General features: G+C 43.3%; 1 protein-coding gene and 1 long non-coding RNA gene across 4 annotated transcripts in view; one reads left to right on the plus strand and one right to left on the minus strand.

Moving 5' to 3' along the window:
* LMOD3 (leiomodin 3) lies at positions 1-27754 on the plus strand. 3 transcript variants are annotated; one of them, XM_081902479.1, is made up of 4 exons: positions 1-447; positions 15756-16089; positions 20515-21876; positions 27333-27754. In XM_081902479.1, exons 2-4 carry the CDS (start codon positions 15796-15798, stop codon positions 27357-27359), a joined length of 1683 nt encoding a protein of 560 aa, XP_081758605.1. In that variant the 5' UTR covers positions 1-447; positions 15756-15795; the 3' UTR covers positions 27360-27754. The 3 variants fall into 3 exon arrangements, with proteins under 3 accessions (XP_081758605.1, XP_081758607.1, XP_081758606.1); XM_081902481.1 differs by having other exon boundaries at positions 1-443; XM_081902480.1 differs by lacking the exon at positions 1-447 and having other exon boundaries at positions 15576-16089.
* The window catches only part of LOC309365452, a 258469-nt gene that overhangs the window by 3324 nt on the left and 227379 nt on the right, over positions 1-27766 (minus strand). The gene's annotated exons all lie outside the window — the stretch shown is intronic.

Raw genomic sequence — 27766 nt, forward strand, 5'->3', positions numbered from 1 at the left:
TTTACAAACGAGGCAAGGTTTAAGTTTCATGGGTACATTCTCTCCAGTTGGCTCCGGTTAAAGTTCTGGCACCACGGAGAGAGCCATAAATGAGGCGGGTTCAGAAGGAGGGGGTTATCAGCAAAAAAATTAAACGAAAGACTAGTGGGGCAGAATTTGCTCTGAAGTATTTGGAGTCAGCACTTGTCCCATCAGTTATCTTAAAAATAGAACCCATTCAACATTTGAGGCACTTCAGGCATGTTTTGATGACCCCACTACCTAGGATTGAAATGGTGACACATGAGGAGGTGAGCATGTTGGTTGCTGCTGCTCTTTCATCTGACACGGCTTCGTTTGGAGGTAGAACTGAAGGCTGAAGAGTTGGAAAAAGATGCAGCACAGGTGTTGAGCAAAAGGCTATTGTGGCCCACTCGCCTGGGATCTCTATACCTGCCCACGCTGTAGGTAAGTGCTTACATCAAAAACCATAAATACTTGCTTCACTTTGGTGTTTCCTATGCCATACTGTCTCTTCTGAAAGTCAGCCCTTAATGGCTCGGATTTATGTGATGTACTTTATGTGATGTACTATAAAAGGATTTATGCCTTTTATAGGTGACTGTACTACAATCCCTGCGACGGGGTGAGCTTCCGTTGCTCGGTCCCTGCTCCTGCCAACCTGGCAGTTCGAAAGCACGTCAAAGTGCAAGTCGATGAATAGATACCACTCCGGCGGGAAGGTAAACGGTGTTTCCGTGCGCTGCTCTGGTTCGCCAGAAGTGGCTTAGTCATGCCCCAGAAGCTGTACGCCGGCTCCCTCGGCCAGTAAAGCGAGATGAGCACCGCAACCCCAGAGTCGGCCATGACTGGACCTAATGGTCAGGGGTCCCTTTAGCTTTACCTTACTACAATCCTATGTATACCGATGTGGAAATAAATTCCATTCATTTCAATGGCACCTACTTCTGAATATATTCAGTGATGAGGATCACAGCCTATATACCCCCAGTATTCACACTTTTGCTTTTGCTGAAGTGTTATGGTTTTTATATGGTAAAAGTTTAGCTTGACAATCCTTCCCCACACCATCTCCCCTGTTTTTATGATTAATTTTCTAGACCTCATGTTGTACTTGTGTCTGTGTGTACATGCATATGTCTGACAGTTATGAGCTAAGAAATCAGAAGATGTATGTTTGAATACAGTAAGTATTTAAAGTATTTACATGAATTTATTTTATGTTTTTTGCTTCCTCAATAGTAAAGCACTATGTTGATAAAAGTCACATGACAAAACTACTGAAGGGAACAAAGGAGAAATATACTGTCATGTATGCTTTAGTTGAGATTTCTGCATTGCAACGGGTTGGACTAGATGACCCTTGGGGTCCCTTCCAGATCTACAATTCTTTGAGTCTATGTATTGCCTGATGCCTCTCTGACAAAGGAATTAAAAAACATAAAATGATATGAACAAACTTAACATGGCCCGTTTTCTTGGGGGAAATTGACAACTATTGTTTCCATAAATTCTTCACATTATGCAGTAATGCATTCTACATAAAACACTCTTTGAATGTTAGACAATCACACATTATATACAGTTCCATAAAATAAACCATTTTCTCTGTGCCTATGTAACTTGCTAGTTCTAAAAATCGATGTGCCTTTTCTAGCAAATGAAAAATTGTTAGCATGACAGTTTATGCTGAAATTATGGGACATCTTTAAGAGACATTTATCACTAATGTCAGTAATGATGCTTCCCAGAATTTCAGTCAGGTTTGCTAAAGCATAAATGCTTGAGCTTGTCAAGTTTTTCAAAACAAATCTGTTCAACTAATCTTAGCTTCAGGTAAATTGGGAGAAATTCAAGAATTATACATTTAGATCAAGTATATTCAGCAACTCAGGAATTTGATGATGTAGAGACAGTCACTGGATGGTCTTTTTACCTTCGTCTAACCCATGAAAAATACTTAATTTCTTAACCGTTGATGCTGGATGTGGTCCTGTCTTTGGATGTTTGAGTGACATTGGTGTCATGAAGTGCCTCACACCAGCTATGGCTGGTATGCCAGATATGGCTCCTAGACAGTGATATATCAGAAACTATTCTCCATATTATGGAAGTCTGCAGATTAGACTACTGCAATATGTTGTGTGTGAGGCTGTTTTTGAAGACTAGCAGAAGACTAACAGAATGCTACTGTTAGACTAGCAGGGGTAAGCAAACTTTTTCAGCAGGGGGCCAGTCCACTGTCCCTCAGACCTTGTGGGGGGCCGGACTGTATTTTGAAGGGGGGGAAATGAACGAATTCCTATGCCCCACAAATAACCCAGAGATGCATTTTAAATAAAAGCACACATTCTACTCATGTAAAAACACGCTGATTCCTGGACCGTCCGCGGGCCAGATTTAGAAGGTGACTGGGCCGCATCCAGCCCCCAGGCCTTAGTTTGCCTACCCATGGACTAGTACTCAAACAGTTTCATTTTTAATTCTAAGTGCTAGATTTCAAAGTTCTATCTTGGTTGGAACTTATGTATCCCAAGGGTTGCGTAATCTGAACCGCCTTTCAGGGTAGCTCTTGAGGCTTATGTGAGGCAGGTAACAGGCCATAGATTATTTAATAGATAAAGGCCTAGGAAAGATGAATGAGTTTGCCTGGCACCTAAAGACCTGTAATGAAGGCGCCAGGCAAGCCTCTCTGGGGAGAGCATTCCATAGTCAGGAATCACCACAGAAAAGGCCCCTTCTCTTGTTGCCACCCACTGAATCTCTCAAAGAGTGGGGGACAAAGAAGGGCATCACATGACAAGCACAGGGTCCAGGTTGGTTTGTGTGATCACAGCCACCCTAAATTTGTACATCTTTGAATTTTGCAGTATTCTTTTCCATCCAAATAATGTAAAGAAAAATGCAGGAACTGGGGTAAAGTGTGCACATAGATACATAGTATGCATAGTATGTGAAAGTAACATACAAAAATGCATTATATTACGGCAAATTGCTTTGGAAAAATGTTTATATTAGGAAAACTGCCTACAAATATGTGTACAGTCATACCTTGGGTTAAATATGCTTCAGGTTGAGGGTTTTCAGGTTACACTCCGCAGCGCCCTGGAAGTAACGGGACGCTTTACTTCTGGGTTTCACCGATTGCGCATGCACAGACACTCAAAATGATGTAACGCACATGCGCAGAAGCAGCGAATCGCGACCCATGCACGCACAGATGCGGATTGCCTTCTACTCAGGATGTTAACGGGGCTCCGGAACAGATCCCGTTCGCATCCAGAGGTACCACTGTATATTAAAGAAGAAATTGACACGAAAATCTGATGAATTTTCATGAGAACTAAAAAAATTGTAATCTCACACTCATGTGGAAATGTGGAGAACCAAATGTAAGACTGGAAAAATGAAACAAAACAAAAAACACACCCTGACGTATCATGAACCCTTAGAGACAAATCTGTCAAAAAGATTGGCCAAATGTTCTTTTTTAAATTTTTGGATTCGATTGGATAGGATGGACGAGGTAGATTCAGGATGGCTGGAAGAACCAAAAAAAGATTCACAATTCTTTATGTTAAAAAAAGTGAGGGTTCTAACATATACAGCCATTTACACATATACAGAGGAATTAAATTTCATTTACTGAAGCTTGACACTATTTCTCATTGTATTTTCATGTTTGGTACAGGTTGGGGATGAAAACTGAATGGCTCAGGGCACCTCCAGTCTGTCACTTTTGTGGGGCAGGATTCAATTGCATACCAGCAAACTCATATTGCACAATTAAAGCTCATTTGCAGCTCCTGTGCGACAAACCCACTTCAGCAAAAGGCTGGACTTTTTGCAATGAGGAATGCCATGAGACAGTGTGGGATAGCACTTGTTTTGACGCAACATTGGCTACCCTCCCTGCAAACAGATCAGAATGACTGCTCATTGAATAGTCAATGTCTAATCAGGATGAATGTTTAGAAGCATCATCCGCCTGGTGTTAGAGGATCATGTTGGGAAATAATGGAAAGTAAAATAGGAAGATCAGGTTGGCTAAGTGAATTAATATATGTATGATTACACTTTGTATTACACAGCACCAATCTGTAAGAATGCAAAATACATTTAAAATTAGGTTGGTAATTCTAGTGACAGCTGTATGAATGTTCCACTCATAATTCATAGTCTTACCTGAAATATTAAACAAGCAATAATATGAAAAACCAACGCCACACACACACACATTATTATTATTATTATTATTATTATTATTATTATTATTATTAATAATAATATACCGCCATATATCCAGAGGTCTCAAGGCAGTTTCCAGAACATAGCTTGCTACCAGTGAGCACAAGTTTAGGCCTTATCTTAGAAGGTAGCTCTTCCATGATCATAGTTCCACCAGAGATAAGGCAGAATACATGGAAAAGGCAAATCAAAATTGCTGTTCCTTATGAGCCAACAATATCTCGTGTTCCCTCGATAATTCCTCTGCAGAGGCCCTAACAAGAGGCTTGACCTTAACTTAGCAGATCACACAAGCTCGTGGCCTCAAGATGGAACGGTTGCAGATCAGGGAAATATAAGAGGGCAGCTAAGTACTTTATTTACAGACAAGAAATCAGCAGGAGATTTGCAAGTGGTGAATGGATCGCTTCAGTGACCCAAATGGCATGGTTTGAGAGAATAAGATGCCAGCAAGAGACCACAGTTGATTTATTCGATAACATCAGGAAGCCATTTATGGGCTGCGTTATGGATGACTATCCTGGTTTTTAGAACAGGACAAGAGAGGCTGATGTTGTGCTTACACAGGCATAAAACACAGTGGTACCATGTGTTACAAACACTTCGGGTGACAGACTCTGCTAACGCGGAAATAGTACCTTGGGTTAACAACTTTACCTCAGGATAAGAATAGAAATTGCACGGTGGCAGCAGGAGGCCCCATTAGCTAAAGTGGTACCTCAGGTTAAGAACAGTTTCAGGTTAAGGATGGACCTCCGGAACAAATTAAGTTCGTAACCAGAGGTACCACTGTATAATAATGATATGTCCTGGGCATAAGCACCCAAAAGCAAAATTCTAGGTTGAGCAATTAGTCACATTTTGACTATATCAAATAAATAGCCCCTTTATTTAGGGCCTATTTCTGCTTATCAGGGTTGGGACTTACCACTTTCGGAATCTGCCTAGACTCACAGGGCTTGCTAACTTTTTGCAGCCAACGGGCACATTTGGAATTTTGAAAGACCCATGGGTGCCAGTCACATAATGGCTGCTATGGGTGTGTGGCATAACCTAAAATGGCTGGCAGTACATCTTAAAAAGCAGAAACAGAGAAATTGGTGCATCACTCCTCACCAGTATTAAATTACGATACTATACGATATGGTATCTTTATTGTCATTGTCCCATACAGAACAATGAAATTGAAAAATCTACATAAGACATTCAAAAACCCCTAAAAACTCTGAAACCCCATTTTAAATTACAATATACTCCTATAGATACTCCTTATACTGCATTTAAAACCAGAATTGCATTTGGGTAGAAACTGTTTCTCAGGCGGCTAGTCATAGTCTTTATAATCCTGTACCTTCTTCCAGAAGGCAGAAGCTGAAAGAGATCATTTCTGGGGTGCGCACTATCCTGCGCTATCTCTGCAGGTTTCTTATGGCACCTGACAACTTATATTTGATCTAAGGTGGGAAGAGTGCACCCAATTATTCTCCCTGCAATCTTTACAACCCTGGACAGCATTGTTTTTTCCCTGACTGTGCAGCTCCCAAACCATACACACAGACCATAAGTTAATACACTCTCCACAGTACTATGGTAAAATGCCATCAATAGGTCCTTTGAGAGATTGTTTTTCCACAGGATTCTCAGAAAATATAACCTCTGCTGTGCTCTCTTCAGCAGGTCTTTGCTGTTTTCTCCCCAGGTTAGGTCATCTCTCAACTCCATTCCCAGAAATCGAAACACCGAGACCTATTCCACACACTTCCCCTCAATAATAAGTGGCTGAATATTCAATTTACATTTCCTAAAGTCATAGCTGTCAACTTACAGATTTGAAAATAAGGGGCCAGCAGCCAAAATAAGGGACCTGCAGCCTCACCTGTTCCAGGCACTCCAGTCTTCCTGTCCTCCTGCAGTCTGGTCAAACTCATGCTGGGTAGCTTCGAGAACACTGTCCAACCAACTTTGTAACCAGAGGTTCAACTGAATAGAATCTGAATCACATGCACCACAAGGCCTATGCAGCCTCAACTTAAGATGGCTCCCCGGCCTGGCTTTGCACTGCAACGTTTGCAGCAGCACGTGCAACAAAATGGCGTCCAACATTCAAAACCCTCCTCAGCTTGCATTAACTAGCCACATACAAGGCATGCAAGCTCCACCCCACAGTCGTTCTTAGACTTCTTATTGGGTGAGCAACACAGCCAAACAACACAGTTGGAGCCTCCCTCCTCCCTGGCCGGCAGAGAGGGAGGGAGAGCAACTGCTTCCTTTGGAATTTAAGGGACATCATTTAAGGGACATCCATCAATAAGGGACAGCAGCGGGACATGGCGCTGGAATAAGAGACTGTCCCTTCAAATAAGGGACACTTGACAGCTATGCCTAAAGTCCACAATAATCTCTTTTGTTTTCTTTAAGTTAAGGAGTAAGTTGTTTTTCCTGCACCACTCCCACAACTGCTCAACTTCCTTCCTATAGGCTGCCTCCCCCTCTCCAGCCGTGATTAAACCAACCACTGTTGTATCATCTGCAAACTTAACTACACCTACACCAGCCACCCTTTCCTCACAGTTAGCAGCTTTTTGCACCTCCCCTCTGTTTAAAATTGGGGGGGGGAGGAGTGTCCAGTCCTGGTAGCCAATGAAATGTGGGGATATTTAAGGGTGTATGTTCACTGAGCCACTGCACACAGAAACCGAACAGTAAGAGCATGCATTGTGAATTTTTGAGGGGTTATTTACTGAGGCCCTTTCTAGGCACCATAGAAAGGTGGGCATGCTGAAATATACTTGTTACATGTTACATGACTGAAATCTAGCCTTGATGGCTAGGAATAGGTAGAATAATAATTATACTTTTATAGAAAATGAGCTTTTGGGATGGGATGAAACAAATTATTAATGTAATCCAGTGGTTTTCAAGCAGTGTGCCATGGCACCCTGGGGTGCCTTGAATGATGGTCAGGGGTGCCACGGGCAATACTGGCTTCTGTCCCTCCCTCCCTCCCTCCTGTGATGCCTCTCACATCTCTGCCTCCCAAAGGCTTGCACACCTGTTTGCTGCAGCAGCCCTGGCTACAAGCTCCCCAGTTGAATGGTGTGTCTGGGCCTGGCCAGGGAGTGCTTCCCAGGCACTTCTCTTTGGGGCAGGGGGTGGCAGCTCAGAGACCAGGGGCGGCAGCATTGGCTGCCCAGAGAATTCCCAAGGAGAGTGGAGAGGAGGCTGAGGGACTACTCCACAAGGGAGGGTGTACGGAAAAGGGCGAGAGGCTGCCAGCTTTGCAGGCAAGGGCTGACATAATTTGGCTCCTGATTGCCACAAGGGTGCCGCAGAAACAGTGGCGTAGCGTGGGTTGTCAGCACCCGGGGCAAGGCAAGTAATTTGCGCCCCCTAACCTGTGGATTTTAGCACTCGAGTCTCTTCCACTAGATTAGTTAAAGAAACCCTTACCCCCTAAGCACATGTATTGTTTGTTATGAAAATACTGATGTAATTAAAGTAAAATGCATCTAAATACAAGTTTATTTTCAAACACGCAAGTGCGAGCGTGGCCCTCCCCAGATGTTGCGCCCGGTGCGGCCGGCCCCCCTGCACCCCCCACGCTACACCACCACGCAGAAAGAATGTAGTTGGTCAAGGGAGCCGTGGACGCAAAAAGGTTGAAAATCTCTGGTGTAATCAATCAACAGCAGATTATCCGAAACAGCTAATCCAGAGCAGAAGACAAATATGTTAATTTAGTTGATTCGGATCGAGTATTTCCAAACAGTATTTTAAAATCTCACTTCACCCTTTTCTTTCAATCCTAAAACACCTTAGAAAAGTAGAGCAGGTGGGTGACTTATGTAGAAAAGTGGAGGTAGACAGCAAGGTCAAGTGGCAAACAATGGCACAACCCAATAATTAGTCTAATTTGCAAAAGAGAAATCCGCTCTAAATTCAGCACATCCAAATAAAAACTGGGTTGTAATGAGAGGAAGCAAGTACATGCTGAATTCTTCCATTGAAGACTGTGGTTCCTAGTCTTGTACAGTTTTGCTTGGATTATGCCCTAACATATAGCCTTCATGGGATATTGGGGGGGGGGGGAGTAGCAATAGATTATTTACAGAATAATTGAATTGTGGAGTTGAAAGGGACCCCCTCGGTCATCTAGTCCAACCCCCTGCAATGCAGGAATCTCCAATAGATCATCCATGACAGAAGGCCATACCTCCTCTACTTATGTGGTTAGCTTGTTTTAACTTCTCCCACGTCTGCTTATCTTTGCTTTTTACTAACAACAACAAACTGTAGGGGTAGTCAACAATGCTTCTCAGTTCCCATCAGCCCCAATCATAGGCGCCGACTCCATGGGGCCTGAGGGGGCCCGAGCCCCCTCAAAAAATCGTTTGGGGGGGCTCCGCCCCCCCAATAATTTAAGGAAATTATTACCGTATTTTTCCCTCAAAAAGAGGAAGCGGCTGCTTTCCTGCATTCTGCCTCAGGGTCTTACTGCCCACCCTCCTCTGTTTCCTTGCTGTGTTTGCTCAAACGGAACAAAGAGCAGGGAAAGCCCCTCCCCTCCAGGCAAGCAGAGTGTCATCTCTGTGCTCCAGGAGGGGGGGGGGGAGAGAGAGAGAGAGAGAGAGAGAGAGAGAGAGAGAGAGCCAGCTGCTTCTCTGCACACCCCTCTCGTGCTCCTTGTCCGTTCTGTGTTTTTCCTTCCCTCCCCACTTAAAATGTGGTTTAAAAGCATGGATCCACATGGATCCTCAGGATCTTTGCATTGGGTCACCCCAAATTCACCAACAGATCACATAGCATGTCCATGGCTACAGCATGCCCCCCAAAAATCACGCACCCACTGTTGCCTGGGGCTGCAGTGGTGCAAAAATGTGGTTAAAAAGCATGGATCCTCAGGATCTTTGCATTGGGTCACCCCAAATTCACCATCAGAGCACATAGCATGTCCATGGCTACAGCCTGCCCCCCAAAAATCACACACCCACTGTTGCCTGGGGCTGCAATGGTGCAAAAACGTGGTTACAAAACATGGATCCACAGGGATCCTCAGGATCTTTGCATTGGGTCACCCCAAATTCACCATCAGATCACATAGCATGTCCATGGCTACAGCCTGCCCCCCCAAAATCACACACCCACTGTTGCCTGGGGCTGCAATGGTGCAAAAACGTGGTTACAAAACATGGATCCACAGGGATCCTCAGGATCTTTGCATTGGGTCACCCCAAATTCACCATCAGATCACATAGCATGTCCATGGCTACAGCCTGCCCCCCAAAAATCACACACCCACTGTTGCCTGGGGCTGCAATGGTGCAAAAACGTGGTTACAAAACATGGATCCACAGGGTCTTTGCATTGGGTCACCCCAAATTCACCATCAGAGCACATAGCATGTCCATGGCTACAGCCTGCCCCCAAAAAATCACGCACCCACTGTTGCCTGGGGCTGCAATGGTGCAAAAACGTGGTTACAAAACATGGATCCACAGGGATCCTCAGGATCTTTGCATTGGGTCACCCCAAATTCACCATCAGATCACATAGCATGTCCATGGCTACAGCCTGCCCCCCCCCCAAAATCACGCACCCACTGTTGCCTGGGGCTGCAATGGTGCAAAAACGTGGTTACAAAGCATGGATCCACAGGGATTCTCAGGATTTTTGCATTGGGTCACCCCAAATTCACCATCAGATCACATGTCTGTGGCCACAGCATGAAGCACAAAAATGATACATCATTAATATTCACCGCCCACGGCGGCAGCCAACCTCACAGGTTCACTTAAGGTCGGGGCAGCCCGGGGCTCCCCTTTCGTTCCCCCAGCAGGAGCGGTTTGGAGGTCTTGGGCCCCCCCAATATTTTTTATAAGTCGGTATGGGCCCCCCCAATATTTTTTATAAGTCGGCGCCCCTGGCCCCAATCAGCATGGCAAATAGATAAAGGAAATTTAGTCCAACAGCATATTGAGGGCACTGTATCGACTATTCTTGGCATAGTGTATACCTATAATGCATGTTTATAATAGACCATAGCTGTCAACGTTTTCCTTTTTTTAAGGGAAATTCCCTTACTCCTAATAGGATTCCTCACAAGAAAAAGGAAAAGTTGATAGCTATATAATAGACATACAATAAATCTAGTGCATTCGTCCTATTTGTTGAGTTGTAGGCTCCTGAATGGGGTGGGCAAACCTAGCCTTTGGTACCGGTAATTGGTTTTCAAACCTGGTTTTCAAAGAGCAGAGTGGTTGGGAATAAATACTAACCAGCAATGAATTGTTGGCAATAAACAGAACCCTCCTTTTTAAAAATAAAAAAGAAGCGAGCCATCTCTTTCACTAAACTAATGGTGATGCTATTTAAAGTAGTTCTTAGATCACCCAAGTAAGAACAAACTTTCCTAAGCAAAACACAAACTGACCCCTTAAATCCTTTGCAGTGAAAAGTGTGTTAAATCCACTTCTAGTCCCAACCTCTTTCATCAATCCACAGTGATAAGTTTCTAAATAAAGAGGTACTGTGAATAAATAAAGAGCCAGTGTGGTGTAGTGGTTAAGAGTGGTGGACTTGTAATCTGGTGAACCGGGTTCAATTCCCCGCTCCTCCACATGCAGCTGCTGGGTGACCTTGGGCCAGTCACACTTCTTTGAAGTCTCTCAGCCCCACTCACCTCACAGAGTGTTTGTTGTGGGGGAGGAAGGGAAAGGAGAATGTTAGCCGCTTTGAGACTCCTTCGGGTAGTGATAAAGCGGGGTATCAAATCCAAACTCTTCTTCTTCTTCTTCTACTGGGGCTCTTAGTCAACTATATACCATTTGATCGTTTATTTGTGTGTTTAAAAAAAACAAACCAAATGAACACCAAGCTTATGTAATTTTGTAAAGTGCCAGAAATACTAATAGCACCTTTGCCTCCAGACCTCCCTTTTAGTGTGTAATCATTATCATTTGCACTCATACTATTAGGGTGGTTGCACACATTATTCCTTTCAGTACTGTATGTGCCTGTGGAAGCTTTGGTGTGGTCACACTGCTTTATTTCCATTCAGTGCAGAACCCATAACTACCTGTTGAAATCCTGTAACTTTTTCTACCACAACATTCTGGTTTACTTTTTGTCCTGCTTTTGTTGCCCTATAGCCCCTTTGGGTGGCAATAATGTGGAAGCATTGGGGAGGCATCACAGAACAAACAACCAGAATAAAACTACCACTAATGCACTATTATTGCGTCAATAATACGCTTCAGAATACACCCACAATTAAACACCAGCTAGTGACAGTCTAGGATTTCTGATCAGAAAGTCGTCGGTTCAAATCCCCGTGACGGGGTGAGCTCACGTTGCTCGGTCCCAGCTCCTGCCAACCTAGCAGTTCAAAAGCATGTCAAAGTGCAAGTAGATAAATAGGTACCACTCCGGCGGGAAGGTAAACAGCGTTTCTGTGCGCTGCTCTGGTTCGCCAGAAGCGGCTTAGTCTTGCTGGCCACATGACTCAGAAGCTGTACGCCGGCTCCCTCGGCCAATAAAGCAAGATGAGCGCCGCAACCCCAGAGTCGGCCACGACTGGACCTAATGGTCAGGGATCCCTTTACCTTTTTAGTGACAGTCTACCCATTTATACAATCACAGAATTGCAGAGGAAAGGGGCAGCACGCCTGGACATCAGACTGATCAAGCACACACAAATCACCTGGTCATAATCTTCCCCATTGTGGTGAGATTTTATTTCTATTTAAATTAAGTAATTGTTTCCAAATTAGCATGTGCACCTTTTAAGAAATTACTCTTTCATCCACTTCTTGGGTGGTTTATTTCCTCTTTTTTGCCAATCCATAAGTGGCCACTCCAAGACATTTCCTTGTCTTGTGGCTGAGCAGCAAACAACACCTGCCTTTCCTCAAGTACCCAAGGCTGGCCAAATTATTTTCGCACCTGAAGCAGAAAATCCCACAAATTCAGCTCCCTGGAAGTAAAAATACAACAAATATTAATTGTATACATTACAATGTGCTGCTCTTTCATGACACCCAAAACCACCTGCCTACTATTAGAGCCAACCTTGCCCATATCTGCTAAACTATCACTGGGTTATAACTGTCTCTGTCAATATGTGTACTCTGTACTGGCAGAGTCAATTCCAGCAAATAGCAAATTGTAATAGTTACCTGCAATAAGCAAAACCTTCTGTACTTCAGCGACTACCCATGAGCGCAACCAACCACTTTTCCTCTTCTGTATTTTATTTGCATATCTGAAGGGTACCGATAGTTGTCATTGGACGTGTAACGTCTGGCCTCTTGTCCACATTCCAGTTTTACATTCTTCTCCCCACAACAAACAGGAACTGCCCTAGCAACCATCTGGACCAGCTTAGTTGCTTGGTTCTCCCAGAAGGAAAACCTGCCCATCTTTTTCAGTTCAGATCTATGTCACTGAAGCAGCCTTTGATTCAGCCTAAAGGTCAAGGTCTTTAGCACCGACTAGGAAGAAAACTGTGTCGCAGCAGTACAAAAGTGCGCATATACAATACATTTTGGGAGGAATTGTTGTAAATAACTCGGGGGAATTAACTTCATTTTCTGTGCAAGCTCTTGGAGCTGAAACCCAGCAGGAAACCCTTCCCCCAGGAAAAGATGTGTGGGAGAAAGAGATGCTTAACCTTTTCTCTGCCTGACACGCCTCTACTCTAAACAGGAATTTATGAAGTCACGTGTTTGGAACCCTGTAGGGAAAAGCAGATGATGTGGCAATTTGGAGTGGCTGGAGAAAGACTGTGCCGCTCTCCACAATTCTGAATTACCCCTCCAAAAGCAGCTTTATTTGGGAAACAAACAAACAAAAAACACCCACCAGCCATGATTAGAACTCTGATATGCACATTCCCATGCAATGTTATTTCCTTAATACTACAATTATGAAACTAACAAATATGGCCCATCTTGCTTGTAACTGTGTAGTTATAGTTTTCTAGGTCAGTTTGTTTCGTTCTGGATTTACATAACTCAGGAAATTATTGGTTTGCAAAGCAAGCCTCAATGAGACTCTGATTCCAGCAGAATTATCTTTTAAAATATCCTGCTAGAGCTTAGTTTTCAGTCTAATAGTAACACTTGAAGCTAAAGTCTTGCATGGTCTGCCATGGGCACACCTGCACTCTTTTGTTCAAGTCTTGATTGGCTGGGAAGAGTAAGTGTCATGCGACACCTTCCTTTTAATTAACAGCCTACACGCAGCATCACTGGTGCCAATGGAGGCTGGATTAGGATACAAATGGCAGCTTGGGGTAGGGTTCAACAGGGGCAGCAGGGGAGGGGGAGGGTTATACCACCTCCCTGTCCCTGATGATCCTGGTTCTGTTTAGGGCCCTCATTGCTGCTCTTTTTATTTTTATAATGTTAATTAGGTAAAGGTAAAGGTAAAGACCATTAGGTCCAGTTGTGACTGACTATGGGGTTGCGGCGTTCATCTCACTTTATTGGCTGAGGGAGCCAGCATACAGCTTCCGGGTCATGTGGCCAGCATGACTAAGCCACTTCTGGCGAACCAGAGCAGTGCATGGAAATGCCATTTACCTTCCCACCAGAGCGGTACCTATTTATCTACTTGCACTTTGAGGTGCTTTCGAACTGCTAGGTTGGCAGGAGCAGGGACCGAGCAACGGGAGCTCACCCCATTGCAGGGATTCGAACCGCTGACCTTCTGATCGGCAAACCCAAGAGGCTCAGTGGTTTAACCCACAGCGCCACCTGCGTCCCTTATAATGTTAATTACATTCACTTAATTAGTTTGGCCTGTTTATATTGGCACAACCAAAATAATCATAGTACTCACTACTGCAATGCTTAGAGCAAGAGTTGCCAACACTTGAAATCAAAAAAATTGGTACCTAAGTGGGGCCAAGGAGTGGAATTCTCTGGCTCAGGCAGCAAAAGTTATGGTTAGTCTGGTAGTTTTTGCCCTGGTGGAGGTGGCAGCAACTTGCGTGAATGAATTTGCTTCCCCTCCCCTGCCTGTAATTGAGGAGGAGCCAAGCCTTGCCTCTGCTCCTGCCTGTCCTCCCAGAAGGACTTCTCCCCGTTAAGAAAGAAGGCATGCTGGACTTTGGAGATTTCTCTCCCTAAGACTGCTTCTGGGCAGGATGATAAAACTAGGAGGGAAGTCTCCACAGTGACAACTGCTCTAGGCATCAAGCCCAATGTGGTTCCCTTCCCCCTCAGCTGAATAGGCAATACCAGAGGGTTTCTTGGTCTTGCCCCTCAGAGATTTCACACTTTGCCCAATTGCATTATGGAGAAGCTGAAGGCCCCTTAGTGGATTCCCCAGTTTCTTCATTTGCCTCTAGGATTAATGCAGCCAAGGGTGATGATGATCTCCCCAATAATGCTGAGGATCAAAGAATGGAGATGGTTCTCCAAAGGCTTCATGAAGCCATGGCCCTAGGCATTAGGACATCTGCTACTGCATCTTTATTTCTGCAGGTGTCCTTGTTCTGGGCTAAGGCTCTGCTTACGGAGGCACCTCAGAGGTGTTCGCACCTGGCGCAAGGTTTACGTAAGTTAGAAAAAGCCCCCGCCTTCATGGTGATGCTGGACAAGGTGCCATACATTTTCTTGCAATAGCAATAGCTGCAGAGGCAAAAACCAGCATTTGTTGAAGTGCTATCATACAAAATGTTTATAATTAGCAAATAGGAACTGTGCTACAGGGTAGGTCTTATTTGCGGGTCATGGGAGTTTACAAATAGCACTTTCCCTCGTTTCTTTCTCCACTGAAATGTTTGTCTTAAAATAACAGCTGTTTTGCTTATTGTCAGATGATGCTTCTGTTGTCCAGCTCCTTTGATTTGTTAAAACAAAATGTCAGTGACTCCGCAGAGCACGTGCCCGAAGGGCATTCCTTAGTGCTAGGGACAATAAATACAGCGATCTTTGCCAGTGCCATTTAAACTGGCCATCGTAAATCAATCATTTTCTGAAGACTGATACGTGCCGAGGATGAAAATAATTGGTGACCAGCACAAAGCCTGAGCATTAGCTAAGCTTGGAGTGGACCTATGAGGTATAGAGGGTCATGTGCAGGCCACCCTGAGTAGCATTCATTTCCCTATATTTAAATATTTTGTATATATCATGAGCCAATAAATCTCATATCCTTGGGGGAATCCTCCAGCAAATTACCACGAAGAAGCTGCAGCGCTACACAACAGCTGTACTGAAATGTCAGAAGGGGCTTACACAGCTGACACAAGCTGCTGAAAACAGAACATGGCAGCACTTCCATAAATTCTCCTCCCCCAGCCAAGCACTGCTTAATATAGACCGACCATATGCTCCAGCCCTCGCTCACTCTTACACAAGCATCTCCTAAGATTCAGTTGTACTGCAATTTCGGGCAAAAAAAAAAAATATTTCCCAAAAACCTTAGGGGCACTGAGGGTTTCATAAAATTGAAGAAGATATAACCAGCTCTGGTTATTGTCTTTCTTAAATTTCCTTTAGGTGTTTCTGAGTCTTTTTTTCCCTTACATCAACAAAGAACATGTCTGAGTTCAGCCAAAACTCTGACCAAGAAGAAATCTGTTCCGAAGAGATCGATGAAGATGAAATCCTAGCAAACCTCTCCCCCGAAGAACTGAAGGAGCTACAATGTGAAATGGAAGTCATGGCTCCAGACCCTGAAGTGCCAGTTGGAATGATACAGAGAGACCAGACTGAAAAGCCACCGACGGGAAACTTTGACCACAGATCTCTTGTTGACTACCTGTATTGGCAGAAGGCCTCAAGACGGATGCACGAGGATGAAAGAGTGCCTGTCACTCTCTTGCCATCGGAGGTAAGAAACAGGAAATGCAACTATTCTGCATGCTTCTCGTGGTGATGTGGGAACTACAACACACCCAATAGCAACATCTAAATAATAATTAGGTTAATTGAATTGTGCTACAAGGCTTGGGGGGGGGCATTTTGCAGGCTTTTATAAATGCAGACAGAGTAGACCTTCTTGGGAAGGAAATTCCATAGCAAAGAGCTCCCACCTGAAAGGTCTTTCTCCACATCCTAGACAAATGTACCTGTCTCAGAGACAGCCCTTGGACTAAGTCGTTGCCTGGGATCTTAAAGGGAAAGCGAGCTTGTATCAGTTTTAATTATTGTCATATGACCTAAGCCCAATGAATTACTGGATCAGTGCAGAAGCTCACATGATCAGGTGTGAAGTCTGATTATAAAAATGGAGTTCTTACACAGGAAGAGCAAGGCATTCTGCTGTGCCTTTGCTTTCCTTAGTTCTGTGTGATGCAGGTATGCTGTGCAGGAACAGAGCCCTGTACCTTAGACAGGCACTGGAAACTGATGAATATACACACCCTCCTAGAGATGAAATGGTGAGGTATTTTGGCTGGAAGATGCTCCCTGACTTCCATGGGAGAGGGGAGATTCCTTCTTGAATGCAACATAAGTCAAATGGTTCAAATAGATAATACTCAGCCTTGGAAGAATTGATTGATGGATTAAAGCTATTCGTGTCCTGCTTCTCTTATAATTAAACACATCTCACAACAAAAGATGCAAAAATTAAATATTGGAGTACAGAGAACACACTAATTAAAAGCAGCAATTTAAACATTTATCTGTGTAAGCAAAAGCCATTCAAGCTATGAGGGAAGCAGAAACGGAGTAGCAGGCTCATATTCTTCTCAGATACTAAAGAGGCAAAGATATGGGACTTTTAAGCTTTTTTAAAATAAATAAACAAAAAACAAACCACCACTATTTTATTTTACGTATTTCATAAAATTATGCACTGCTTGACTGCAAAAACAACAACCCCAAAACCTCAAAGCGGTTTAGGAAAAGAGAAACAATAAAGTGAGGGGAGGAAACCATACTTTAAAACATACAAATGCAAGAATTGCCAGGGCAGGGAGTGGAAATCATGTTTTCACAATAACTCAGAATTTCAGTTCTAGAGCTGAGGAAATGTGTTTCCTTGCTTGGGAAACACTGAGGGGAATGTCCTCAGGATCGCATGTAATAAGCCAGGAACAATTGTGTACTTGGTTTTGTTTTGCTTTTCTATTACAAGATTTAGAAACGCCTTGCCTTAGGAGAAGGTTTTGTACTGACTTTTCTCAAGACTATTCCTGCATAGAAGTGCTCAGGAGTGTAACCTGGACAGGATGAAGCTGAAGTCAGACACCAGGCACTGACAAGTGAGCAGCGTAAATCAGTTAGAAATGGTCAGTTGTCAACAGAGGTTTGGGCAAAATGAATATGTAGTGGTTTAGGGAAAATAGTGGAAGAGAGAGAAGTGACTTAGTCAACAGAGGAGAGCAGAGAACAGAGAAATAGAACAAAAGGCACAGACAGAGGAGTGGGGTAGGAGACCTCTCTCACCCTTTATTGCTCCTGGTCCATTAGAAACAGTAGATCTAACAGGATATGAGACAACAAAGAAAAAGAGCGAGAATTGAAATTAGGGTTCCATAACCCTGCCTGGCTGAAACTGAGACATTGCTTAAATATTTTACTGACTGACTCTTACAGTTACTGCTGCAATTACACCAGGACTAGTAGAAAGACTGTATTGTGCTTAAAGGTAAAGGGACCCCTGACCATTAGGTCCAGTCGTGACCGACTCTGGGGTTGCGATGCTCATCTCACTTTATTGGCCGAGGGAGCCGGCATACAGCTTCCGGGTCATGTGGCCAGCATGACTAAGCCGCTTCTGGCAAACCAGAGCAGCGCACAGAAAAGCTGTTTACCTTTCCGCCAGAGCGGTAACTATTTATCTACTTGCACTTTGATGTGCTTTCGAACTGCTAGGCTGGCAGGAGCAGGGACCGAGCAACAGGAGCTCACCCCGTTGCAGGGATTCAAACCGCCGACCTTCTGATTGGCAAGCCCTAGGCTCTGTGGTTTAGACCACAGGGCCACCCGCGTCCTGTATTGTGCTTAGTGTTGCTCTAAAATTATTCAGGAAAAGCCAGAGGAAGTGATAACAGCAGAGCATGCTAATTAAAAAGATTTATACTAAAAAAGATTTTAGTATAATCTGGTATATAGTGTGAGGCCCACAAGAGAGATGCTTGGAGGATGACAATAAGAGACAGGCCTTTCCTGTGGTAGCGCCCCAATTGTTGAGTGCTCTCCCCAGCCAAGCTTGCTTGGTGCTGACTTTGTCATCTTTCTGGTGCCAGGCAAATTTACTCTAGCAGGCATTGTAAATTACTTTAGGATGGCTGGAAATTAAACTAAACTACCGCTGTGGGTTAAACCACAGAGCCTAGGACTTGCCGATCAGAAGGTCGGCAGTTCAAATCCCTGTGAAGGGGTGAGGTCCTGTTGCTCGGTCCCGGCTCCTGCCAACCTAGCAGTTCGAAAGCACATCAAAGTACAAGTAGATAAATAGGTACCACTCCGGCGGGAAGGAAAATGGCGTTTCCGTGCGCTGCTCTGGTTCACCAGAAGCGGCTTAATCATGCTGGCCAAATGACCCAGAAGCTGTACCCCGGCTCCCTCCGCCAATAAAGCGAGATGAGCACCGCATCCCCAGAGTTAGCCACGACTGAACCTAATGGTCAGGGGTCCCTTTACCTTTACCAGTATCTTTAACAACTACCTAAGCTAAGCAGGTCCAGGGGAAAAGGGGGCACCGAGTTGGAAATTATATGGATTCCGATATCTTAGAATTTCCAGAAAAATATAGAGTGGAAATCTAAACATTGAGCATATCTCAGCTTTATTGTCTTTCGGACCAAAGAATGTGTATTATGATTGCTCTCAACATTTTAAAAATAGTGAAAATAACCCCCTAGTAAGTAGCCAATGGCAGAACAGAACATGAGCAGGGTGGGTTGCTTACCTGGCTTCCTAATACAAAGGTCACTGCTAGTAACTGAAAAAGAGAGGGGAGAGGTGGCAGGAAGTGTGATGCAGTGTGGGCATGGCTGCAGACCCTATTCAACCCTCCTGCTGCTGCCCCCACACCACACCAACCTCCCTACCTCCCTGCCCCTCTCACACTTCCATATTGCAAAGCCAGGTGAGCAGTGTTTCCCTACCTCATTCTGCCCTGCCAGTCACTACTACTACTACTACTACTAATTTATAATATAATAATTTATTATTTATACCCCCATCTGGCTGGGTTTCCACAGCCATTCTGGTTGGCTCCCAATAGAATATTAAATACACGCTAAATTTAAAACAATATAAATTTTAGTATTTGTACCCCACCCATCTGACTGGGTTGGTTCAGCCACTCTGAGCAGCTTCCAGCATATACAAAAACATAATTAAACATTAAAAACTTCCCTATACAGGGCTGCCTTCAGATGTCTTCTATAGCTTGCATAGTTACTTCTCTCCCTGACATACGATGGGAGGGCATTCCACAGGGCAGGTGCCACTACCGAGAAGGCCCTCTGCCTGGTTCCTTGTAACCTTACTTCTTGCATTGAGGGAACTGCCGTAAGGCCCTCAGAACTGGACCTCAGTGTCTGGGCTGAACGGGGATGGAAACGCTACTCAGACCCTACTAAAAACCCCACATGTATGTTCTTTTACAATGTCCTGTGGGGCTTGTTTAATGTCCACCTGTATGTGGTGATGGAGAAAGAAATGCTATGATTACAATACATAATTCTAATTCTAATACATAATTTGTAATTCTAAAACAATAGTTATTTTGTGGATAGGTAAACAGGGCAATCAGTGGAGGGAAATGGATGTTTTAGCCAGAAGACCAATACATTTGACATCCAGAGGAATCTGTGGAGAAATGGAACAACAAGCCTGACTGCAGAATGAGTCCAATAATGTATATTATTTTGAAACCCATTATAAAATAATGAAGTAGTTATTTCCAGATTTTGACATATGAAAGATTATTGTATAATAGTAATGTAGCAGACATTACTGACCAAACTGCGGGAGGCAGTGGAAGACAGGAGGGCCTGGCGTGCTCTGGTCCAGGGGGTCACGAAGAGTCGGACACGACTAAACGACAACAACAACAACAATGTAGCAGACAAACTCAAATAATATTGACATCAGAGCATTTGGACTGTGAAAAGTAAAGAATAAATTCCAGCATAGTACATACTGGAATTTAGAACTGTGTATTTTCTTTTAAAGGAACTCATCTGCACAGTGGGGAAACAAATTCAAATGTCACATCAGCTTTGTTGGTTTTATTTAGTAGATGAGGAAAAACCATTTTAAATTATTTCAGCTCTTAGCATTCTGTTTTCTGCAGAGACACACTGTGGAGAAGTCCGAAGAAAATTCTGCAGATATTAGTAATGAGAAGCAGATGGTGAAAAACAATGCAGGGAAAACAAATGGAGATGTAAGAGACTATAAAGAGAATGAAGAAGAGGAAGAGGAAGGTGAAGAGGAGGAAGAGGAGGAAGAAGAGGAGGAAGAGGAGGAAGAAGAGGAGGAGGATGAAGAGGAGGAGGAGGAGGAAGGAGAGGAGGAACAGGAGGAGGAGGACGAAGAGAAAGATAAGGAAGAACTGGGAACAAAGAAACCATATGGTGAAGAGGACAGCAGAAATGAACATGAAACAGAGGGATCAGGTGAAAAACAAGACAATAATGAAAAGAAAGCATCAAAATTAAATATTCCCAAAAAATTAGCTGTAGATACTAATTTTATTAAGTTAAGTGCCAGGCCTTCAGGAAATCAAACCAATTTAGATGAGAGCCTGAGAAAGGTCCAGAAGAATGACCCAAGCATGACAGAACTCAACTTGAACAACATTGAGAACATCCCCAAGGAAATGCTGGTGGACTTTGTCAATGCTATGAAAAAGAATAAGCACATCAAAACATTCAGTTTAGCCAATGTGGGGGCAGATGATAATGTGGCTTTTGCCTTGGCCAACATGCTGCGTGAAAACAGGAGCATCACTACACTGAATATTGATTCAAATTTCATCTCGGGTAAAGGAATTGTTGCAATTATGAGGTGTCTGCAGTACAATGAGAAGCTGACTGAGCTACGCTTTCACAACCAGAGAAGCATGTTGGGCCATCAAGCAGAAACGGAGATCGCTAGGTTACTGAAAGCCAACCCTACGCTGCTCAAGATAGGGTATCACTTTGAACTTCCAGGTCCCAGAATGGTGGTCACCAATCTGCTCAGCAGAAACCTCGATAAACAGAGGCAGAAAAGGATAGAGGAGCAAAAGCAGCAGCAACGGAAACAGCAGAAAGAGCTAATAGCCATGTTAGAGAACGGACTCGGGTTGCCTCCTGGCATGTGGGAATTGCTAGGGGGACCGGTGCCTGCTTCAGCGTTGCCTCCTTCGATGCAACCTCCAATGCCACCAGTCCCCAAAGCTCCATCTGCGGGCAGGAAATACGAACCCGCAAGAAAACCAGAACCTGAAAAGGTAAGCAGTGGCGACTTCAAAATAGTGAAACTCAAGAGAACCCAGCGGAAACCCACCATAAAAGAATATGTGGAGCCTGCTGAAAAAACCAACCTCAAAGATGTGATCAAGACACTCAAGCCTATTCCAAGAAGACGGCCACCTCCTCTGGTGGAAGTCACTCCTAGAGATCAGCTACTTAATGATATTCGCCAGAGCAACGTAGCTTATCTGAAACCGGTGAGTGCAATGGGGTGAAAAAGGAAGTAGGAAAATACTGCAATATCTTAAGATATTTCATTCAAAATCGAGTCATTTGGGGATGACAACAGCCGTGTGTTGTGGAGACAATAGCCTGAATCCTAAGGGTGAAATTCCACATTGCAAAAGCTGTGTGTCTGAGCCTTTAAATCAGGCACCCCCAAATTCGGCCCTCCAGATGTTTTGGGACTACAACTCCTATCATCCCTAGCTAACAGGACCAGTGGTCAGGGATGATGGGAGTTGTAGTCCCAAAACATCTGGAGGGCTGAGTTTGGGGGTACCTGCTTTAAATGCAAGCATTTTCAATTTAGACAAAGTGTCAGTGTATCCCAACCCACCACCCTTGATCCAGTTCATCACCCTACCAAGGGAGAGGGTAAGGAACAAATCCTTTACCTCCACTGTAGTCCCAATCCAGAGCCACAATTTGCACTGGAGGAAAACTTTTGATTCACTTTAATGGGGACATTTTCCATATGCAGATTGCAGGCAGGGAATGATCTGCATATGGAACCATAGCATCGTAGTCCCCCTATCTCCTACTCTTATCCTAATTTAAATTGGGTGTCATGTACTGGCAATTTGTATATATAGCTATTTGTATATATAGCTAACATTAGCAGTTATTTATTATTATTTACTTTTAACATTTATATACTGTACCACATTTTGCAAAACGAAAACAAAAAGCAAAATAAACCACAGGGCAGTTTACAACATAGAACGTAATAAACAATGTATGTCAATATATCCCATAATAGCCAGACAATACAAAACATTAGAATGGTTATGTAGATACAGTTCAGAATGATAAGCAATACATAGTAATAAATATGATATAATAACAGTGCCAAATTATACACGCTCTTATAAACCCTGTACAAACCAGTAGCTCATATAACCTGCTTATCTTAGGTGCAACTATAAACATAATGCACATCTAATAACAACAGCCTCCTAAAAAAATAAGGGAGGGTGAAATCAGCGGCAGGATATCCAGTGCCGGTGTCACGCTATTTTGCACCCTAAGCAAGACTAAGTACTTGCACACACACACCCCAGATGTCTTGTAGAAAAAATGAAATACACAAAACTTGAAACTGCTAAATTTGTAATTTTCAGGAATAAGTAATACAACGATCTTTTATTGTCTTTCTCAAGTACAAAAGAAAATGTTTTAGCACACAAATAATTTTGAACAAACCTGTGATATTAAAATTAAACCCTCTGAAAAGTCTCTGTTTCAGGCACATCAAAATATTACTTTGGGTGCCTTTTCCTTTACAAATTTTGTCACCTATTCCTTCAGCTGAAGTGTATCTGATGCTTGGGCATGTTCAGTTGATATAGTTGCCAAGTTTAAGATGTGACTTTTAAGATTTAAAATGAGGTGCATTTTCACTTTTTATGCAACATAACTTCCAATCAACTCTGCAGTCTATTTCATATATACTTAAAAAAAATTCTAATGTATGAATTACCTCAAAAATGATGAAATTCTTCAAAATATAGAAGTAAAATACTATTAGAAATTTATAAGATGTAACAAAATTAATCTGTGTAAAACTGTCCCTGAAAGGTCAATACTGTGCCCTTCTGAGGTCTGTACCCTAGGCAGCCTATTAATAGCACCAGCTCTGAGGATATCCAAACCTTCAGAAAATGTGTAAAAAAATGCAAATACCTCTCTGAACAAACATAACTCTTAATTCCCCATTCACCAGAGAAAATTACAAACCTTCCCACCTTGCACTGGTTAACTTCCCTTTTCTTATCCAGTCTCTCACTCTGAGAGATCTTCACTTTACGTACTGCCTCTCACTCAGTCTTTTCACCATCCATCAGCCATTCTTACGGGGGTGCAGTCCTTGCACCCTAATAAGCAAGGAGAAGGAGGTTTCTCCCCAGAAGGAGAGACACCAAAGGGGAAATCCCTGTGGTGTCTCCCCATCGAGGTGACCTCCCCCACCACCACTGGTGATGGCTATGGAAGGAAAGTTTTCTGTCCCCTTCTTTCCGCCGCAGATATCTCATGAAGGCTGGAGGGAAGGGGAAAGGGGGAATGGCCTGCAACTGGGCAGACCTCTCTTCTATTCCTGACTTAGGATCCAAAGCATGCAAACTACGTTTGTGCACTCACATTAATATTATGTAAATACTAATGATGGAATCTTTGTATTTTGTATTGTTTTAAAAACCCACATTTTTTTAAAAAAAAATTCCAAACTAAGATGCATGTTTATGGGTGGAACATTTACTGTTTTCAGAAGAGAGAGAATTTTAATAGTAGCTATCGAAAGTAATTTTGGAAGGATCCCTTGCATCATGGAGGAACCCATGTTTTGCGCCGGGTTCAGTCTCTGGCAATTTCAGCTAAAAGAGAGAGGCTGCCAATCAGACTACAAATGACAACAACAACTTATTATTTATATGCCGCCCATCTGACTGGGTCGCCCCAGCCACTCTGGGCGGCTTCCAACATATTCTCAGGCTCAACATGCAGATGTCAGTGGGGGTGGGGGTGGTGTTGCTAATATGGCCATATTACTCTGAGTGCAGCCATACTTTGCAGCTGTCAGGTGGATGGCATTAACACTCCATGCGCCTTTCAATGCTGTTGTTATCAGCATTTTTAGATCCATTATAATTGCAGCATTTAAGTCTGTACAGTGGTACTTCTGGTTACGTACTTAATTCGTTCTGAAGGTCCGTTCTTAACCTGAAACCACTTCTAATGGGAAGCTAATGGGGCCTCCTGCTGTCACCACGCCGCCATCACTGCTGACATTACTAATGGAACATGTGAACAGAAAGCAATAATGAGGAGGATGCGCAAGTCCTAGAGAGGGTCTGAAAGTTGGCTGTGATCTCCTACCTGAAGGTGCCCAATAGTGGCAACCACTGGCCCTTCTGCTACAGTTTGTTTATTCTGGTTCTGTTCCTAAAAGGGCAATCACATCATATTAATGATAAAGTGTATTCAGTGGGTCTCTGCATGAAATCTTACATTCTCCACACTGTGGCACCAATATATGCGAGTGATGTATATGTGTTCACACACAGTGAAGTGGCTAAAACGTGCCCAGATTTACCATTCAGTACTTCTTATTTTTCCTTCTCTAGTCATGTTGCTTGAGGAAGAGCATTTGTCTGAAATCCTTCTGACCCCGGGTGGGGCGTCTCCAGTGTCAACCACCAAGAGCATTGCAAGATGTGGAGATGCAGGGTGCATTTTCCAACAAATCCCCCCTCTCAATTACACAGCTGGAAAAGCTCACCCACATTAGATCTCTATCCTTCGGGTGTTTTGCATGCCTTGGATGTTTTCACTTGGATCAGGTCCCGTGTCCTGCACCTGTTAATCACTGAGGTCACCCATAGCAGTTACATTTAATTATGTCTTCCTCGGTAGTTCAGAAGTAATTTTCCAAGCTTGAAAGTCACGCAATATACATTACACCTCCTGGCGGTTCCCTTCATTACGTTAAGACATCTGGGCTAGCTTCCTGTCTAGAAACATGGCAATCTAAAATCAGAGCCAGTTTTAATGCTTTCTGTTTTTGATCTGTTGTAGCATTCTTAGTTTTAACTTGAACTAAATAGCTGTTATAGACAAACAGCCTGGGTAGGGCTTGAGCATTTTATCTTATTTAATGCCCATCATTATTTCTCCTTTTCTTTTTTTATGCATTAGTCTAGTGGTTTAATTGTAGCCTTCCAAACTGTAAAAGTTCTAGAACGCTTCAGTCACATAAAACAACACAGGAGAACATTCCTCAACATGTCCATTTTGTCAATTTGAGGATAGTTAAATGAGGGGCTTTTATTGCTGGTGAAAGGGGTGGTGGTCAGTTCACACCTTCTATTCCAGCACTTCTACTTCCCACAATCCATATATTCCCACAATGGAAAATCAGTGGAAATGGGTTTAGAAACATATAAAACACCGTAAGACAGAACAGCCAGCAATTACCTTATAGAAGAAATTCCAGATACAGTTTGTGACTCTCTGTTCACCTCAGTGAAATGAAGGAACAGGCTGATGTTGTGTGTGTGCATAAACAGATGAGACACACACCTGGCACTGAGTGTCTTCCAGCCACAAGCACCTTGCAATGGTCGTTAGAGAACAATCAGCAGCCAGCATACTCATCCCATCCATCACCTGAATGGCCTAAGCTTGTCAGTTCAGCTGTTCGTCCCACCTGCAGCTCAGTAGAATGCCTTTTTACCAAGCATATTGCAAAAAAATAGTAACACAAAAAGCAAAATTATAAGTCTGGGACATTTCTTAAATTAAAAAACCCCTCTATATGTACTTGTGGTGGACAACAACTTATCCTGAGCCTGGTAATAAATTTATGTGGAAAGTAAGTTCTGTTGAAATGGATGGATTGCCTAAACTGTGCGTTTAGGATTTGGTTGTAAAGAGAACATCATCAATTGCTTGTAGTGGATTGAATTGTCACAATATGTCTGGTATATATATATATATATATATATATGCTTTCGTAGATTTTCACGGGTACAGGAATGCAGGTTTTGGTGTCCTCGGGTGTCTTCCCGTGTAAAAGTTGGGGTGTCTAGGCGACGTTTCGACGAGGTCTCACTCGTCATCTTCAGGCTGGTGCTTTCGGCTTCTTGTTACTGGAACAGAGCAGGATCTCAGTGTTTGAGTTCCTATAAATACTGTTGAGGGGGTGTGGTGTATAGCCTCCAATGTTCTGGGCAGAGAGGAAGTTCCCAGGCTAGTGTGCCTTTTCTTCTTTTGTTCCTTAATTACTTGAGGGATATCTTGAGTGATTTCTTGAGTGATATCCTGAGTACCACTTAGGTGGGTCATTAGGTGTGGATTAGTTGCTAAAGTCTTTGTGTCTTGACCTCTTGAACTTTGTGAAGAGTTTTTCTGAGAAGATGGCTGTACTGCACTTAGTTGTGCTCTGGCTTGGCTTCGTGTATAGGGGCACTCAGTGGTACTCAGGATATCACTCAAGAAATCACTCAAGATATCCCTCAAGTAATTAAGGAACAAAAGAAGAAAAGGCACACTAGCCTGGGAACTTCCTCTCTGCCCAGAACATTGGAGGCTATACACCACACCCCCTCAACAGTATTTATAGGAACTCAAACACTGAGATCCTGCTCTGTTCCAGTAACAAGAAGCCGAAAGCACCAGCCTGAAGATGACGAGTGAGACCTCGTCGAAACGTCGCCTAGACACCCCAACTTTTACACGGGAAGACACCCGAAGACACCAAAACCTGCATATATATATATATATATATATATATATTGCAGAGTATTTTGTTTATACCATGGGTAGGGAATTGAACCCAGTTACCATTTTGTTTCATTTGGAAGAAGATTATGATGATGATATATCTCCCCCTCCCCCACTACCCAAATTTACATTTCTTTTTTTTGCTGCACAGGTGCCACTTCCCAAAGAGCTGGAGTAGTTACTCCCCATTCAGCTGAAGGAAACAACTTGGAGAAGGAAAGAAAAAGAACAAAACAAAACACACAGACTGTGCAAGTGTTGCTTCATATTGTTCCAGGGCCTGTTTCCTTCAAATGGAAGACATGGGAACAATGCTTAAAGCATGCCACCTGTTGAAGTGATGATTGAAAAGGATAGAATGGAAACAGTATAAATGGTTAATAATTCACATGTATGCTCTTGTAATGGGCTAGTGCCACCCTATAGTCTCCGTCAGCTTGCTGGGCTTTAATTTCAGAGGGTAGGGGCGGAGAGCAGAGGGATATTATCCCCTATGTTATAACTTTTATAGATTTCTTCAGGAAATCCCTGTCGCAATCATGTTGCCTTCTGCTTTTAAACTTTACAGAAGCATATGGTGTCCTT

Source organism: Podarcis melisellensis, assembly GCF_964234715.1.
Source record: "Podarcis melisellensis genome assembly, chromosome: 2".
Lineage (NCBI taxonomy): Eukaryota > Metazoa > Chordata > Lepidosauria > Squamata > Lacertidae > Podarcis > Podarcis melisellensis.

Coding starts and splice junctions, on each gene's coding strand:
- LMOD3 (XM_081902479.1), top strand. CDS start 15,796: ATGTCTGAGTTCAGCCAAAACTCTGACCAAGAAGAAATCTGTTCCGAA. Junction 16,090..20,514: donor TCACTCTCTTGCCATCGGAG/GTAAGAAACAGG, acceptor TGTTTTCTGCAG/AGACACACTGTGGAGAAGTC. Junction 21,877..27,332: donor ACGTAGCTTATCTGAAACCG/GTGAGTGCAATG, acceptor TTTGCTGCACAG/GTGCCACTTCCCAAAGAGCT.